Source organism: Microtus ochrogaster, chromosome 19 (genome assembly GCF_000317375.1).
Source record: "Microtus ochrogaster isolate Prairie Vole_2 chromosome 19, MicOch1.0, whole genome shotgun sequence".
Classification (NCBI taxonomy): domain Eukaryota; kingdom Metazoa; phylum Chordata; class Mammalia; order Rodentia; family Cricetidae; genus Microtus; species Microtus ochrogaster.
This window is the reverse complement of record NC_022021.1, coordinates 6,335,050-6,352,545: the sequence shown is the minus strand read 5'-3', so window position 1 is coordinate 6,352,545 and position 17,496 is coordinate 6,335,050. Positions and strand designations below refer to the sequence as shown.

Below are 17,496 nucleotides of genomic sequence, written 5' to 3'. Positions count from 1 at the left end.
CCTCTGGAAAGACAGTATCTGTCCTCTGGAAAGACAGTATCTGTCCTCTGGAAAGACAGTATCTGTCCTCTGGAGATGAAGGACCCGCATCCTCGGCCCAACCACCTCAGTCCTACTTCTCCTCTGCCCTGATGAGTCTTCCTCCTGCAGCAAGTTCTTCCCGTGTGTATGCACACATATCCCACATTCTTCTTGTACATTCCTCAGAAAGAATGCTCCAGGTTCGTGTTTTCTCTTCTGCCACAGGGGCTGATTTATTGGCTGCTGGAGTTCTCAGTGATCAGTCTCAAGACAAGGGGCTGAGCAAGGCCTTAACACTCAAAGAAATGAGAATTCCTGTTTTCAACAGAGTACCCTGGCTTCAGAACCTCAGCTTGTTCAGAATGCTGGGAAGATCTGGGTGGGCCACGTGCTTCAGAAAGACTCTGAAGTCATTTCCCGTCTTCAGTTCTACCTGCATCGCCTTGCGGCTGCAGCTCACACTTCAGTCAGTCTGGGGAGTCTCTAAGGACACTCCCTGAGAAGTCACACAGTTTGGCCTCTACTTTTTCCATTGCTAACTTGAGTTTCAGTTTCCATAAGATCAGTTACTGCTCCCATGCCCATAGCTGGTTTCTTTGTTACTTGTTCTACAGATGAAGTGAGGGCCTAGTAGGTGGACCCTGTGGGTTTCTACCTGACCTCCCAACAGAAATAAATATGTCCTCTCTCACATGTGTGGGCACACACAGAGTACAAGGCACTAGTCCTTGATATTCTTAAGGCTCTCCAATCTTCTTAAAGTCATTAGACCAGCGTTGTCAACACATCCCTTCAGATTAGAGGCTCAGAGCTTCTGTGTGTTCCTACCTTACCATGTTGCTATTGTCCAGGGGTCCAAGTACTTCAGAGACCCCCCCCCCAAACTTATATTGAAATATTTACTAGTGCTGTTTATCTCTTGAATAATTGTATAAATAATGTATTTGGTGTTATTGCAAAGTTCTAAGCCAGCTGGAGAACAGAATGGATCGTGCTGCTCCAGTGGGCAGCACGCTGGCCAGAAACAAAGAGGACTGTGTTAGGACTTCTTGGCAGAGCATACATAAGGGCATGTCAGTAACAAGATAGCTTATAGGTTAGAGCAGCTGGAGCAGAGGGTGGGGATACACTAGCAGTCTTCCAGTCCATCCTCCATGGGGAAATGCATTAACCACAGCACAGTACTGGGACATTTTCCTGTGATAGATAGCTCTCAAACCTTAGAAGATCATATTGGGTCCTGTCCTGTAAAGAAGTTTTACAACAGAGGAAATGGAATATAGGAAACAAATGAATAGGAAACTAAGAAGCAGTCTAAGCCAGAGACAAGGCAGAGATTAAGCGAATACCACGGTGGCAGCCAGGAGCAATGAGTGCTTTAAAAAGGATCTGTAAACTGGCGGTGATGGCTCATGCCTTTAATCCCAGCACATAGGAAGCAGTGGCAAACAGATCTCCTGAGTTCAAGGATAGCCTAGTCTACAAAGATTCCAGGACAGCCAGAGCTGTTAACAGGGAAAAAAATCTGTTCTCAAAAGCCCAACAAACAAACAAGCAAAAAAGGATCTTCAAATTCAGAAGCAGGAAAAAAATAAGGGCAGAAATTTGGCTTAGAAATTCAAAGATTTCTTGTGATTTAAGAGTTGTGTAGAAGGGGCTGGAAAGATGGTTTAGCAGTTGAGAGCACTGGCTGCTGTTCCAGAGAACCCGGGCTCAATTCACAGCACCTACAGGGTAGCTCACAACTGTCTGTAATTCAGCTCCAAGTGATCTGACACCTCACACAGACACAATACTGTCAAAACACCAATGCACATAAAGTAAAAAAATAAATCGTTTAAAAAAAGTTATGTAAGGAAGGAAGAGGTGTGTGTAAGAAGCCAGTGAAAAGTGCGAGGAAGAGGAGCGGAGGGAAGGAGGGAGGCGGAAGGGAGAGGTGTGGTACTGAGCAGCAAACAGAACAAGGAGGCAGTCCTGCTACACGGCGTCCATACTGCAGGTCCTGATTGACCATCGATGTGCTTTTCAGTCTGTACTTTAAACTAGTTAGAGTCTCTGTAAAGTTATGTTCTAGTTGAAAGTCGTGTAATGGTGCATGAGAACTCTGCAAAACAGTCGTCTCCTGGCCTCGTCACAGCTCCCTACAGCTGCAGTCCCAGACACCACCAAACTTCATTCAGGTCCCTTTGGCGACCACACCCTGCCTAGCTTACCCACCTGCTTCCTAACATTGCCGGATCGGTGACGAGGGCTACCATCCCAGTAAATGGAGACCCGGCTTTCAAGTCTTCCCAGTTCCTGCCTCCACCCCAACAGTCTAGTCCACATAACCTTGGAGCTAACAGTAGTACAGCTCACTTATTAGGCCTGTGAGTTCCTGAATAGGACCAATTATTCCCAGCCGAGGCACAGTGATGTGCTTCTGTTAATGGGGTTCCTGGAGGTTCCTGAACAGGATACACAATTCGCAGCTATTTCCTGTGTTCCATTATTCCATTTCTCTTTCCCTGCAGTTAGAAATTACCTTTTATTGATAGTTTTTATACATATTTATCAATACTTGACCACTAATTCTCTCCTTAAAGTATATAAAATCTTTTTAACCTATTCAAATTAAGTCTGCCAACTTTATCCCCAAGGAATTTTTTTCTTAAAACCTAACCAGCAGTCTTAGGGTTTCTACCACTGTGAAGAGACACCACGACCACAGCAACTCCTATAGGGTAAACATTTGATTGGGATGTTTACAGGTTCAGAGGTTCCGTCCATTACATCATGATGGGGAGCATGGTGGCGTGCAGGCAACAGGGTGCCAGCTGCATCTTGATCAGAAGTAGACTATGAAACTGAGCAAAGCCTAAGCAAAAGAGACCCCAAAGCCCGCCCCACAGGGACACGCTTCCTTCAACACGGCCACACCTCCCACTAGTGCCACTCCCTATGAGCTTTCGGGGGCAGTTACAGTAAAACTACCACACCAACTTCTATTTGAACTTTGGAGCCGGGATGCAGGACATGAATGCACTGCTCTACTGTCCTCTGGTATCCTGTACTGTTATTCAAAACTGATGTCATCCCAATGGTTTGAAAATAAGTGCAGGAAGTTTTCCACTTTATAGAAGAAAAAAAAGGATAGAAAAAGAGATGAATATACACAGAAAGGATTACCACGCCTTACCTAGATTTATCTTAGAACTAAGGCTGTGACCACCAGCTATAATTCATAACAACCGAGCCATGTGGAAGAGAGGAGTGAACAGCCAAGGTTTCCTAAGGTCAGGTATGAAGCATGGCATAAAATGTGACATGTTAAAATTTAAGAATGTTTATTTTCTTCTATCAACTTTTATGTTTGATTTTTCAAGAAAAATAATGCTTATGAATTTTATGATCCAACAAATATATAGGCAAGCTATATTAGACTTTTCAGAGGTATATTATAATAAAAATTTTAATTTTGTATTATATTCATATTTATTTTACTGGGGAAAGGGGTGTGCCGGGCATGGTGTCCATGGGAAGGTCAGACAAAAACTCACAGGAGTCAGTCCCCTCCTATTACCACACAGGACCTGGGGATCCAACTCAGGTCACCACGTTTGGCAGCAAGCACCTTTATTGACTGAGCCATGTCACAGATTTAAAAAAAAATGTAATGAAACTATATCAACTTTCCCACTGGGGTATGATATAGATTATTCATTTTATGGGCAGTTTGTTTGTGGCAAGGTCTTGCTCGGTGGCTTCAGCCTAATACAAACTATGTAGCTGGCCTAGAGCAGTCCTCCTACTTCAGCATCCTGGGTGCTGAGACTCCAGGAGTGAGCTACCAGTCACACACTTCACAGGTTTTAAGCACATATATTAAACACGCACACTTTACCTGAAAGCTCCGTACAGCGGTCTGTACCAACAGACAAATGAACAGGGGGTAAAAAGCAAGAACCACAGGATACTCAGTCCAAAGTCAACTGCTCGTGAAGAATCCACACAGAACCAAGCCAGGCACCCGAAGATGTTTAGGAACAGAGTCACCGCATGGACTGTGGGATCAGAAGACAGAACAAGAGTTACAGCTGAAAACACTTCCTAAGGGCATGCATTCTTCCCATCTTCCCATGGCAAGCTCTTCAAACATGGACGCTTCTTACACAGGATTTGAAAGCACAGTGCACACAGTAGTGCATTTTCAGGCAAAAATCCTGTGGGCTATCCCCCTCCTCCTAGGCAGCTGCACGTCTAGCCCAACCCATAGGTTTGCTTTCCTGAAAAGAAAATAGGCTGAGAATTTCTTGACCCAGGGCCCAAGAAGAGAAGCAATGTTTGTTAAAGACAAAAGCAAACAAATAAAACCCCATAGTTGGGACCCTCAGAACACTATTCGTAAGAGGGGACTACAGACAAGAACTGGGTTACAATTAATGAACAGAAGCAAGTCTATGAGGATGACTTCGTCTTCAGGAGTGAGCTGCTTTTTTAACAGGGGAATAGCTTGATTCAGGTTATTCTCTCCACTCCACAGAGGCCACACAATGGTCGTGCCAGGGGCAGGATGTCCCCATGCTGCCAGCATGCTGCTCTCCCTAACCTGAGTAGCACCAAGAAACACTGTAATCCTAAAGAACTACGCTTACCAGTTATAACTTTTGTTTACATATTTTTATTTTATGTGTTTGGGTGTCTGCCTGCAAGTATATGTATGCACCATGTGCGTGCAGGGCCTGTGGAGGCCAGAAAAGGGCGCTGCACTGAGGACAGAGATGCTGTGAGCCCCATGTGGGTGCTGAGAACCAGTCCAGGGTACTCTGCAAGAGCAACAAGGCTCCTAATCCTAATCCATCTCTCCAGACCCCTACAGTTCCAACTTTTTAAAGTGATTTTGTAAAACTGTATTCATGGGTAGAATTTTATTATGACAAAAATTCCCATAAAATTAAAATACTATAAAATGCATATTATCAATAAAAATGTCAACCAACTATGACTTAGATTTAAAAAATTAAAAGATTATTAAATCTACTACAAACTCAATATGCATCAAAAACTAATTTTAAAATCCCTTTACAAATCAAAACCAAAAATTTATGGAACAGGATAAAACTACTCCTTCTGGGTGCCCTGATGTATTCTCATCTAAACATTAGATAAATCAACTATAGAGAAACAGCTCCAGAGACTGAAAGCAAATCTGCTGTAGCATCTAAGGGCTTTTACTTTAAAACCCATTCTTCTTTATCACAAAAAGAAAAACTGTACCAATTGCTCAATTACTACCAGGAGTTTTAACCCTTGGGAAAGCTGGCTTACTAATTGAAATGACTCAAAATCCTTTTTTCTCAAAATAAAGACTTTTCTTCAAAATAAAGGCTTAAAAATGGAACTAAAATTCCTGTGAAATGGGAAATTATTTTGTAGTTCTAAAGGACTCTGGCTGTCTTAAGTTTGTGTGTGTGTGTGTGTGTGTGTGTGTGTGTGTGTGTGTGTGTGTGTTCTAATGTTAGCATGTTCTAACTTAAATTTCCATCTTCAAAAGAATAATTTTTTAAAGTTTATTTTCTATTTCACTTGCAGAAAATGAGGAGCATGTATAGATCTATATTAATGTTTTAAAATCAAGTACAGAAAGTATCAACCTAACTTTTTATAATATGTTACTTTTCTCCTAGATGTTTTTAAAGTAACCGTGGTCAGTGAATCTTGCACTTAATAAAAGCCAGCCTGTCTTGGGTAGCTGGTGATGAAGCTGTGCACCTGAGCAGGGCACAGAAAGCGGGCAAAGGCTATGGACCCCACCATCTGTGTGTTAATTTCAGTGTGTCTATGCTGGTGGATGGTGAATACAGACCAAACGCTGGACAGACCTTTAAGCCATCTTGTTCACATGATTTGCAAAGTTAAGTTACAGTTTTTTTTTACGTGAAAGCTTTATTTGCTTTATGAGCAATCTATGTCTGCTGGTCTGAATTTGCAGCTGCTGGCGCCATGTAACTCTTGATAAATACGGATTACAAAGAGATGGCTACAGGTGCATATCCTCTGCTGCCTGGTGGCTGGTGTCCATGCTTTAGTTTTTGTAAATTCAAAAGCACATTCAAAAAGGTCAGGGTTTACTTCACAGTGAAAGTTCTAATTGCTTTTGTTCATTATCTGCTTCCATTTAGGAACCTTTGAAAACCCATCTTCAATGTATTCATTAAAATGGAAATCACTTCTTCATCTTGGCTTTCTGTAGCTGGCATACCATGAGTCTAACCCTGGCCTCGAGAGACCAGCTACCCAGATAGTTTGGTACATAGTGACTTTGCTATATAATGTTGGACAACGCTGGGCAAAGCTTTAGCTTCTCTAAGACTAACTAAACAATGTAGTACTTGGTGGAGGATGCAGTAGGGCTCTTCACTGCCTAACAACAAGTCAGTCTCCCACAAGTGCTAGCTCTCACTATTACTGAGTATCAACCTTTCTGTCAGCCCTCAGATCCACACCAGGCCGATACTCCCGGAAGTACCCACTAAAGCAGTCTCTACTTAATGTGGGCAAATTCCTCACTGCTCATACTTCATTTCAAGCAGTGCTTCTTTGAAACAGAACCCTAAGTAGAACTTGAGTCCCTTTTTTAAAAAGACTGGCAAAATAAATAAGACTGAGAAAAGCTGTAACTAACTGCATTACTGCTGAGAGATTCTACAAGTTATGCATTTTTAAAACCAAACAAATTGATTTTGAAGCCATCGTTAGTACTTAACAATTAACGTTAATCTAAAAATTTTTCCTACCCAGCCTCTATTTACTAAATTTATCATAGAATTTTCCGACTACCTCTACCATAAAAAAATCTGTTAAAGTTAAATAAATTATGCCTAAAATATTATGCCATTTTTAAAATTCATATACAAAAATGCACATATGACACAGAGAAATATACTAATTAAATAAGGCATAGAAACTGGTTAACATGTACATATATATAAAATTATACATTACATATCAAACATATATAATACTATAGGCAGCAAGGCCAAATCTCAACAAGAAACTAAGAGTCTAAAAATAATAGCCAGCTGGGTGGGGTGATGTACACCTTTAATCCCAGCACTTGGGAGGCAGACACAGGTAGATCTCTGAGTTCCCGGGCCAGTGTGGTCTATGTAGTGAATTCCTGGACAGCCATGGCTACATAAAGAGAGCCTGCCTCAAAAAAAAAAATTTAAAGTAATATCCACTATAATTTTTTGGAAGGCAGCTATGCTCACCACTATACCACCAACACAGGTCCACTGTAATTTTTAGAATGAGAGCAAATGTTCTTTTTTAAAACTGTGACATAAGTAGTGCCCAGAAAGAACTGCTTCTCATGCGGAGACATGAAGAATGCTCCTAAGAGTCTAAAGAAAATGATCACATCCACTCGAGAAGGCGGGCCCTAAAGCCTCACTAAACACACAGTGAAGCTCACACGCTTTCACTGCCTACAAACGACTTGCTGCCCCATCTGAACAGCCTCTCTCTTAACAATGGCGTCAACAGGGCAGATCAGAGAGTAAGGGGAAGAGAGAAGTCTGTGTGTACACAGTGGGCCTTAGCAGCTCGCCATTCATTTCCTATTTCAAAGCATGTGCATCCCAGCTGAAAATGCTCTAATGTTTAATGAAACTGCCCTGCAGTACGCAATCTCAAGAATAAAAATACTCATAGCCACTTGACCATGAGAAGTGCACTGTGCCCAAAGAGATTTTTAAAGTTACAGTTCACATTACAGCATCTCCATCTCTTTCTAAAACCAGCCACAGCGCTACATTTAACAGAATCTAAATGACACTCCTTTGCATAAAAATAGTATGCTTAATTTTGCCACAGCAAGTCTCGCCTAGATAACATTCTTCTAGGAAAAAGGTCTTCACAAAAGCCTTCCCATGACAGACAAGACACCGTTCATCAGCCAGTGCTGGTGCTCCATGTGTAGGCTTCCCTCGTCCAGACTTGGACTGCTACCTGTTACACAATTGTTGTATCGAAATATGATGTTCAGTTCTGAAATTATGACTATTAATACCTGTTTGAAAAGACATTTAACATGCATTTTAAATATATCACTTTCAAAAAGGTGTCTACTGATGAAAATATGAACTCAAAAGGCATCTGTACATAAATATGATTGGTTCTATACTCACACATCCATAAGTAGTACATAAGCTTTACTGTCTTCTGGAATTCTACAGGAATGTCTACAGAAAAGTCTTGATAGAAACAAGGTCCCACAGGAAAATTGCTAGGAAGAGGTGGCCAATTATTTTTTCTCCCTGTAAGTTAAAAAAAAAAAGGTTACTGCAACAAATACATTGTGTTCTTACTTTTCTGTCAAAGTACAGCACTGTTCTGGTAGATGTACGAAACAGGACCACCGCTCCTCTCTACACTCTACAGCCTTGAAAGCCAAGCTGACGCTTTTCTTTTTTTTTAGAAACAACAAATGCTAATAAAATTTTCCAGTATCATATACCACGTTTAACACATCTATGTATAGGAGAACCCAGGGACAAACCCCGAGAGTTTCCAAAAACAGGTTTAGTTCAAAGGCCCAGGGCCTGGCTACTGCGAGGAAGGCCATCCAATTCTTAAACTTCCATTTTCTCCTCAGTGCACGAGTCCTTCAGCAGAATTCTGCTAAATTCCTAACTGATGTGCAGAGGGAAACAAGGTTCTCAACAACACAGACCAAAGAATCAAGTCTGGAGTGAATGACTGGGGGATTCCAGCATCCTGAAAACCAGAGCAAATCAGGTGCGGTGTGAGGAAGGACTGTGTGTCTGCATAAACAAAAGATGGACAGCAAGACTTGGGGAATGAAGTCAGCAACAAAAATTAAACATAAAGCACAAATTCAAACAAAATACAAATAAAAATAACAACTAAAGTCACTTTCTGATATTAAATATATAACTTTTAACATTCAATTATACGTATTTTTACCTATCTGGACATTTCTCATAAGGAGAAGTATAACCCGCTGTTTATCCTCAGCATGTGCCCTCAGTCACACTAATTGTAGTATTAGAACTGGGGACTGGGATGTAACTCAGTGGCAGAGCACTTGCCCGGCCTAAGATGGGTCCTCAGGAACACACATGACACATAACACTACGTAAGAGTCGCCAACAGCAAGCAGCGAGGAACAGAGGCTCTGGAACAGAAGTACCCAAGCCACTAGCTGACTGTGTGGTCTTAAGAAACTTCACCTTCGTTTCTTCAGAAAGTTAACTCCTGGGTCACACTTCCCAGGATGGTGCTGAGGATTTAATATGGATTAAAAGGTAAAAAAAAAGTACTTCAATATACTAATATACTGTAAAATTCCATAATTAAAGTCCATCTCTTTGTTACTATCTTTACCAAAATATCTTTCATCTGTCATAGAAGTGATTAGTGTCAGTCAGCATTAAGAAAATAAGACACATTATCATTAACGAGATCTCTCTCCTAGAGATACAATCTCTGATGTTGCAATCAAGGAAATGATCCAGGATAAGCATGTCCTTGAGAGACCTGAGACCTAAACACTGTAAGACAAGGAAGAAATATTCAGTACTACAGCCACCTAGCAACCCCTCCCTTAACTCCCCTCCTCCTTCCTGAGGCTGCTAACTTTCCCTCACGGGTTCTTAGAATCATCTTCAGTACTCAGAGCCTGAAGAGATCCCACAGCATGTAATTAATCATACAAACGCTTTCTTCACATTTCGACAAGTGTAATGTATCTGTGAGGAAAAGATCAATAATCCCAACAGGTCAGACTCCGAAGAGGGGAGCACTCAAAGTTCAGTGGAACTACTGAGAAGCCACACCTCCGCTCTCGGGTGCCTTCCTTTCTTCTGAAGGCCTTTCTCTTATCCTGCATGTTTAAGCCTGCGTTAAGATCTTTCCTTTCTACCCCAGCTCTTTTACAAAGAAAGAAAGAAAGGACTTAAGAGAGCCAAGGGCAGAATCAAAGGCTCCTGGCTTGGAATAAAATGAATGGATCCGATCTGTGTCTCACTTTCTGTGAGGACGCCAACTCTCGTCTAGTTTATCAAAGGACCATGCTATCATCAGGCAAGATCAGCGAGCTGCGGGTATCAAGGGAGCAATCTGCTGTGTCTGACCTCTTTGCTAGAATCAGAAAACAGGGCCGAGGTTTATCACAAGACCTAGTGACTCAAAGCAAGGACAGACATTTTCATCCCAACTCTTTGGATACTACCATGCTGACTCAGGCTCTGCATCTCCCGTTCTCGGCGGTCTAACTCCGCGGCCTTTCTCTCTAGCTCTTCTTGGCGCTTGAGGAGTTCAGCTTGAGCCAAGGCATGTTCCTGAACAAAATTACCAACACACATACGTTACCAGACAGTCCAAATAGTCTAACATTCACATGCCCACTCTCATCTCTACCATGAGAGAAACCTCAGTTAAATGCACTTTCGAAATAAAGGAATTCACTGAAGGCTATAGTTTTGGAAAACACTGTAGAGATATTTGATTCATTTTGCCTTTAGTTATGGAAGCCCTCAGAAGCAATATTAAGTCCACATGATAGGAGAAAACAAACAATCCACCTCTCATTAAGAATAGCCAGAGAGCTTTTTAAAAACCCATTCTCTTTGGATGGATACCTTGCTCAGCCTAGATACAGTAGAAAGGGCCTTGGACCTTCCCTAAAGCAGTGTGCCTTACCCTCTATGAGGAGTAGATTGGGGGATGGTGTGAGTGGATAGGTGGATGGGAGGGAGTGGGAACTGGGATTGGTATGTAAAATTTAAAAAAAAAATGATTTCTTCTTTTGAAAAAGGATTAAAAAATAAAAATATTTTGCTTGTTCAAAAAAAAAAAAAAAGGATAGCCAGAGAGCTGGGCAGTGGTGGCATTTGCCTTTAATTCTAGCACTCAGGAGGCAGAAGCGGCAGATCTATGAGTTCAAGGCCAGTCTAGTCTACACAGAGAGAGAAACCCTGTCTCAAAAAAGCAAACAATGAAAAGAAAAAAAGTCAGAGACTGGAGATAGAGAGACGGCTCATCAGTTACGAGCAAGCACGTGTATGCGGTTCCCAGCACCCACATCAAGTGGCTCATAACTAGCCTGTAACTCCAGCCTCCACCGGTATGTGCACACATCACACACAGCCACCTAAGTACATGTCATTGAAAACAATAAAAATAAATCTTCTAAAAACAGAGCGGCAAGTCTCTAGGTGACCCTGTGCCCAGGTAAGAGGAAGTGAGGTGAGGTACAGCTGGGGAGAGGCGATTGGCATTCAGGATGACTCAGCTAGCTCGGAAAGCAGAGTCAAATGACAAGTAGGCTCCACAAGAACAAGAATAGTTCAAACATCTCTGAAATGACCTAAGATGCTGAGGGGACGGGGATATACTTACGACAGTCTGCTCTCTAGCTCCGTGTTAAAGCAGCCATGCATTTCTTTTTTTTTTAATTAATTTATTTATTTAAGATTTCTGTCTCCTCCCCGTCACCGCCTCTCATTTCTCTCCCCTTCCCCCAATCAACTCCCCCTCTCTCCTCAGCCCAAAGAGCAGTCAGAGTTCCCTGCCCTGTGGGAAGTCCAAGGACCTCCCACCTCCATCCAGGTCTAGTAAGGTGAGCATCCAAACTGCCTAGGCTCCCACGTACGTGCAGTAGGATCCACGTACGTGCAGTAGGATCAAAAACCCATTGCCATTGTTCTTGAGTTCTCAGTAGTCCTCATTGTCCGCTATGTTCAGAGAGTCCGGTTTTATCCCATGCTTTTTCAGACCCAGGCCAGCTGGCCTTGGTGAGTTCCCGATAGAACCTCCCCACTGTCTCAGTGTGTGGGTGCACCCCTCGCGGTCCTGAGTTCCTTGCTCGTGCTCTCTCTCCTTCTGCTCCTGATTTGGACCTTGGGGTTTCAGTCCGGTGCTCCAATGTCAGCCATGCATTTCATATGCTGGCTTTCCTGGACACTTGCCATCTCCCACATCCTCTGCTGCCCACTGAGTCGTGGCTAGCTCTCTCCCAGTCACGCTTATTATTCCATCATTGTTACTGTAATGGTATTATTCATTGAAATCAAAGGCAATAAACATTTCACTATATGAACTATACAATAAGATGATATATGATCTTCTAGTATTAATCTACACAGTTAACATGCACTAACCTTTGTGATCTGTGTGTAAGCTGGGTGTTCCTCTGTTGGTTTCATTATTGCTGGCTGGGTGTTGGGTACATTAGGCATTTTCACGCTGCCTGGTGGAGGCTAAAAAGGTAAAAGACAAATTATGTAACACAGAGACCCAACCTTAACTTATTTCAAAAGAATCATAGAAAGCAAAGTCCCAAGGCCTGCCTGTCTCCGTGCCTTCTCACAGTCATGCTTAAAACGCCTCAAGCTCCGCACTGCCACTTTCTAACCCACCTACCAGTTTTGCAGTGCTCAGTGCACCAGGGAAGAACAGAGCACAATTGGTTCCTTACAGTAACGACACCGTCAGACTAAAGAACTGCATAAAATAGCAGGACATAGGGCCATCTGCTTGTACCTGGGAGGCTAAGGCAGGAGCCGGAGAGCATGAGATAAAAGAAAGGAAGAGAGAGCGATGGGGGGGCAGAAGGGGAGATATGGAAGTTTACAATCAGCTCTTCCCTCTGAGACAGACACATGTCAAAGGCCTGAAAATGTTAAACCTGCCACAAAACATCACTAACAACCCCACTTTGCCAGGAACACCAGCCATACATGAACGCGGCTGCAGCACCTAGAGGAAATAGACAGCTGTAAGTCTGTCTATGAGGACGTAATAAACTATTACATACATACCTGGTGTGAACTTCAAAGAAAATGAGTCAACATTGTAGAAGAAAATGTTAAATGCTAAATTGAGATTTTCAAGATGAACACAGATTTATATAGCAAACTGTTACCAAAGGAATTTTATATACTTCTCTATTATTTGCCTCCCCAACAGATACATCATATAGTACTTTTTGTTGTTGTTGTTGTTGTTGTTGTTAATGTTTTGTTTTTGAGGCAGGGTCTCCTATGTAACCCTAGCTGGCTGGAACTGGCTTTAAACTCAGAGATATGTCTGCCTCTGCCTCCAGGTCATGCACCACCATAAAGGTATGTTCCACCATATCCTGCAGTAATACTTTAACAGTTAAAAAGGAATTGGGACCAGGTGTCATGTCACATGCCTGTATTCTCAGCCCTCGGGGGCAGAGGAAGTACTGCAAATTCAAAGATGGTCTGATCTACAGAGTGAGGTCCAAGCTAGAGTCCCCTAGAGAGCAAGACATTCTCTTTAAAGAGAACAGAACAAAACAGTGTGTAAGATCCCAGTACTCAGAAGGATCACAAGATTGAGGCTAACCTGGGCTAAATACATAACATGACATATAAGCAATCAAGAGAACAGAAGCACAAGACCAAGCAGCTTGGCAGCACTTAAGGAAAACACAAAATCACCCTGAAAGTCAACCAGCTAAAACCTTTATCAGCACCCTGCTGCCTTAAATACCAAGCAGTCTGAGTATAAGAAGTTGATGGGGCGAGAGACAGAAGGCCAACATATCCAAGTCAGAGTCATGGAGACAAGCCCTGCTCACAAACACTAGTGTGTGCAAGCCATCTTCACATTCAGTTTCTTCCCATTTGCACATGTCCCAGTGTGTCTGCAACTACAGGACACATGGTCACTTCAAGTCAAGCACAGTTCTGGAGAAAGACCTTTGCCCAACTCTATGACAACTGCTCCTGATTCTCCTATGTCTTCACCTCTGAGTAAGAGCAGCAAACAATAAACCACTCTTGCGTGTGTGTGAGAGTATATACACACATGTGTGAGTGCCCATGGAGGCCAGAGGAGGGTGTGTGTGAGTGAGTATATATATACACACATGTGTGAGTGCCCATGGAGGCCAGAGGAGGGTGTCACATCTCTCAAATGCAGTTACAGGAATTTATGAGCTACCGATATAGGTGCTGGGATGCAAATTCTAGTTCTCATGACTGAGGAGCAAGTGGTCTTAACCACTGAGCCCCACTCCAGACCAAGACTGCCATTTCAGGCACAGGTAAGACCATACATTCGTAGAGAAAGATAGCATGTAGTATCTAAAAGGCTACTTCAAGGTTCACTTAAATAACTATGTATTCAGTCAAACACATAACTAAGCTAAGATATCTAAAAAGGCTGAAAGATACTCAACATCCTTAGCCATCTGAGAAATGCAAATCAGAACAACTCTGATATTCCATCTTATACCTGTAAGAATGGCCAAGATCAAAAACACTGATGACAACTTATATAGGAGAGCATATAGGGTATAAAAAACACTCCTGCATTGCTGGTGGGAGTGCAAGCTGGTACAGCCCCTTAGGATATCAGTATGGTGATTTCTCAGAAAATTAGGAAACAACCTTCCTCAAGACACAGTAATACCACTTTTGGGTATATACCCAAAGGATGCTCAATAGTACCACAAGGACATGTGCTCAACTATGTTCATAGCAGCACTGTTTGTCATAGCCAGAATCTGGAAACAACCTTAATGCCCCTCAGCCAAAGCACAGATAAGGAAAATATGGTACATTTATACAATGGAGTACTATACAGCAGAAAAAAACAATGACATCTTAAAATTTGCAGGCAAATGAATAGATCTAGAAATCATTGTATTGAGTGAGGTAACCCAGACCCAGAAAGACAAATATTGTATGTACTCACTCATATGTGGCTTTTAGACATAGAACAAAGAAAAACCAGACTACAATTCACAATCCCAGAGAACCTAGACAACAAAGAGGACCCTAAGAGAGACATATATAGATCTAATCTACATGGGACGTAGAAAAAGACAAGATCTCCTGAATAAATTGGGAGCATGGGGACCATGGATCAGGACAGAAGGGGAAGGGAGAGAAGCGGAGGGGAGGAAAGAAAAATATACAGCTCATTAAAAACATTTTTTACAAAAAGTCAGCAAACACCGAAAACAAAAAAGACCTGAACACACTAAAATAATCAAATACAAACTAAAAAATATTTATTAAACATGAGGTTAGTAAAAGCTTAACAAGGGTAATGATGGTCAAAGCTTAATAACAAATTGGTCTTCAAATGACTGTGACTCTGAAAATGCTTGAGTGGCTATGTAAAGGGTAGGTGAAGTCCCGAGGGAAGGCGTACCGATGATGGGTGCAGCTATGTTAGGGACCCCGGTGCCTCACCATGGGAAAGGCATAGCCTTCCCTGGATGAGACTAGGGATAGAAAAGTCCTCCTCTGGTGTTAAGTGTTTCAGAAGACTGGCCACTGTATGCAAGAAGTAGCAAGTGCTGCTGTCTCCTCCCTCCATCCCCTCCTACACCCCCTACAGAGAGGAACTGTTCTGACTCAGTAAACTAGCTGAGGTTATAGCTGCTTCACAGTTGGTACTCAGCCCATTAACCTGAGCATGGCCACACGACCCCAGCCTTACTGTTCGTTTGTCTGGGTGTCTGTTCTTTCTTCATCCCCTTGTTCCAGCGAGGTCTCCAGGGCAAAACGATACAAGTGAAACTCTCTCCATACCTACTCAATATAGTTCTTGAGGTCCTAGCTAGAGCAATAAGACACCAAAGGGAAATCAAGGGGATACAAATTGGAAAAGAAGAAATCAAACTCTGTTTGCTGATGATATGATAGTTTACATAAGTGATTCCAAAAATTCTACCAAGGAACTTCTAGAAGTGAACCCTCTAAAACTTCCTTCAGAGAAGCGTTAAGTATGATAGACAGTCAACTACAGACAACATTAAGATGAAAGGGTAACTAAGGAAATGGAAATGGGTCTAAAGAAGACACAGAACACAGTGCAGAGAAACAAAACACAGAATACAGGAGTGCTTGTAGGCTTGATGATGGGGTTCAGGGGCCTGTCAACTAAGACCCAGGGGAGGAGATCAGAGAATAAAAGTCGGTGTCAAAGCAGGATGGAGAGACATGTACCTCACACTGAAAACTCTAAAACACAAACTAGGTCTTTAAGAAAATTAATAGACACATCACATCAAAATAACAAACTTAAAGCTAAGAGATAGTAAAAGCATCCAGGGGTGAAGGAGACAATTCCTAAAGAAAAGAATGCCAGTAAGAACGTGAAATACTTACTGACTGCAAACAGGGGAGCTCAGATACAGTGTGGCAATGAGATTCAGTGCTCATGTTGAGTTGTGAGTCAGCCAGGTTAGCATCTGAGAACTGTTTAGGTCAAGAGCATGCATCTTGGAACACTGAGTAAGTCAGTCAGACTGAGAAGCATGGCCTCTCTTTCTATCCCATCTCTCTGCTCCCCACAGCCAACCTAGAAAAGTCATCTTCCTTCTGGTGTGTGAAGTCCCGCCTCACACCTCGAAGGGCCCAGAATGAAGCAAAGCACACAGAACGACCAAGAAACATCTGAGCACATGGCTAGGCCCACTAAGCAATGCCCCCCACACTGCTGTCCATTCTGCATCATATGTGAGCACAAAGGTTTCCTGGGTTTGGGGGTCTGAAACCTTCATATGGCATGAACTTTGATTATACACATTAGCTGTGCTTCACTCAGGAGTGCCAACCATGAGAACAAGACCTGCATCCTGCCACCTCCTACAGACATGATGTGGGATTCCCCTCTGTATGTTGTGAATACTGTTGGTTAATAAAGAAGCTGCTTTGGGCCTGTTGATAGGGCAGACCATAGGTAGGCAGGGAAGACAGAACTAAATGTGGGGAGAAAGAAGGGCGAAGTCAGAGAGAAGCCATAGAGCTGCCACTGGAGACAGATGTGCTGAAACTTTGCTGGTAGGCCACGACCTCATGGTGATGAACAGATTAATGGAGATGGGTTAAATTAAGATGTAAGGGTTAGCCAATAAGATGCTAGAGCTAATGGGACAAGCAGTGACTTAAATAATATAGTTTCTATGTGATTATTTTGGGGCTGAGCAGCCAGGAACCAACAAGCGGCCTTCCTAACACCACAGACAAGACAAGAGGTCAAAGCACTGTATCATTAACTCTCACAAGGGAATCCTGCCTGAGACAGAGAAAGTGGAACCATGAGGGAAGTCTGAGAGGCCAGAAAGGTCTCTCACAGATGCTTCACGGTATCAAATCTTCATTTTGTACTAGACAAAACTCCAGACACAAAGGAGCACCAACCCGCCTTCTGGATACTCAGAACAAGCGTGTGCACCAGTGTAAGGTGAATTCTACCCTGGACAAATCACTCTGGCAGCACTGAAAAACCTTGAGCACTAAGAAAATCGTGTGGAGATGGGTGGTAGGGTATGCATCTTTAATCCCAGCACCTGGAAGGCAGAGGCAGGCAGATCTCTACGAGTTCAAGGCTATCCTGGTCTACAAGAGTGAGTTCTAAAACACCCATAGCTATAGAGAGAGACATTATCTCGAAATAGAAATAAAGAAAAAGGGAGGGAGG

At 42.6% G+C, this 17,496-nt stretch overlaps 1 protein-coding gene across 1 annotated transcript in view; it reads right to left on the bottom strand.

Moving 5' to 3' along the window:
- Scamp1 (secretory carrier membrane protein 1) overlaps positions 1-17,496 on the bottom strand; it is an 84,155-nt gene that overhangs the window by 16,589 nt on the left and 50,070 nt on the right. Inside the window, exons 3-6 of the mRNA XM_005356484.3 lie at positions 12,189-12,287; positions 10,259-10,367; positions 8,193-8,321; positions 3,905-4,064 (exon numbers count right to left, since the gene is read on the bottom strand). Coding sequence (XP_005356541.1) covers positions 3,905-4,064; positions 8,193-8,321; positions 10,259-10,367; positions 12,189-12,287 — 497 coding nt within the window. The remainder of the gene's footprint in view (positions 1-3,904; positions 4,065-8,192; positions 8,322-10,258; positions 10,368-12,188; positions 12,288-17,496) is intronic.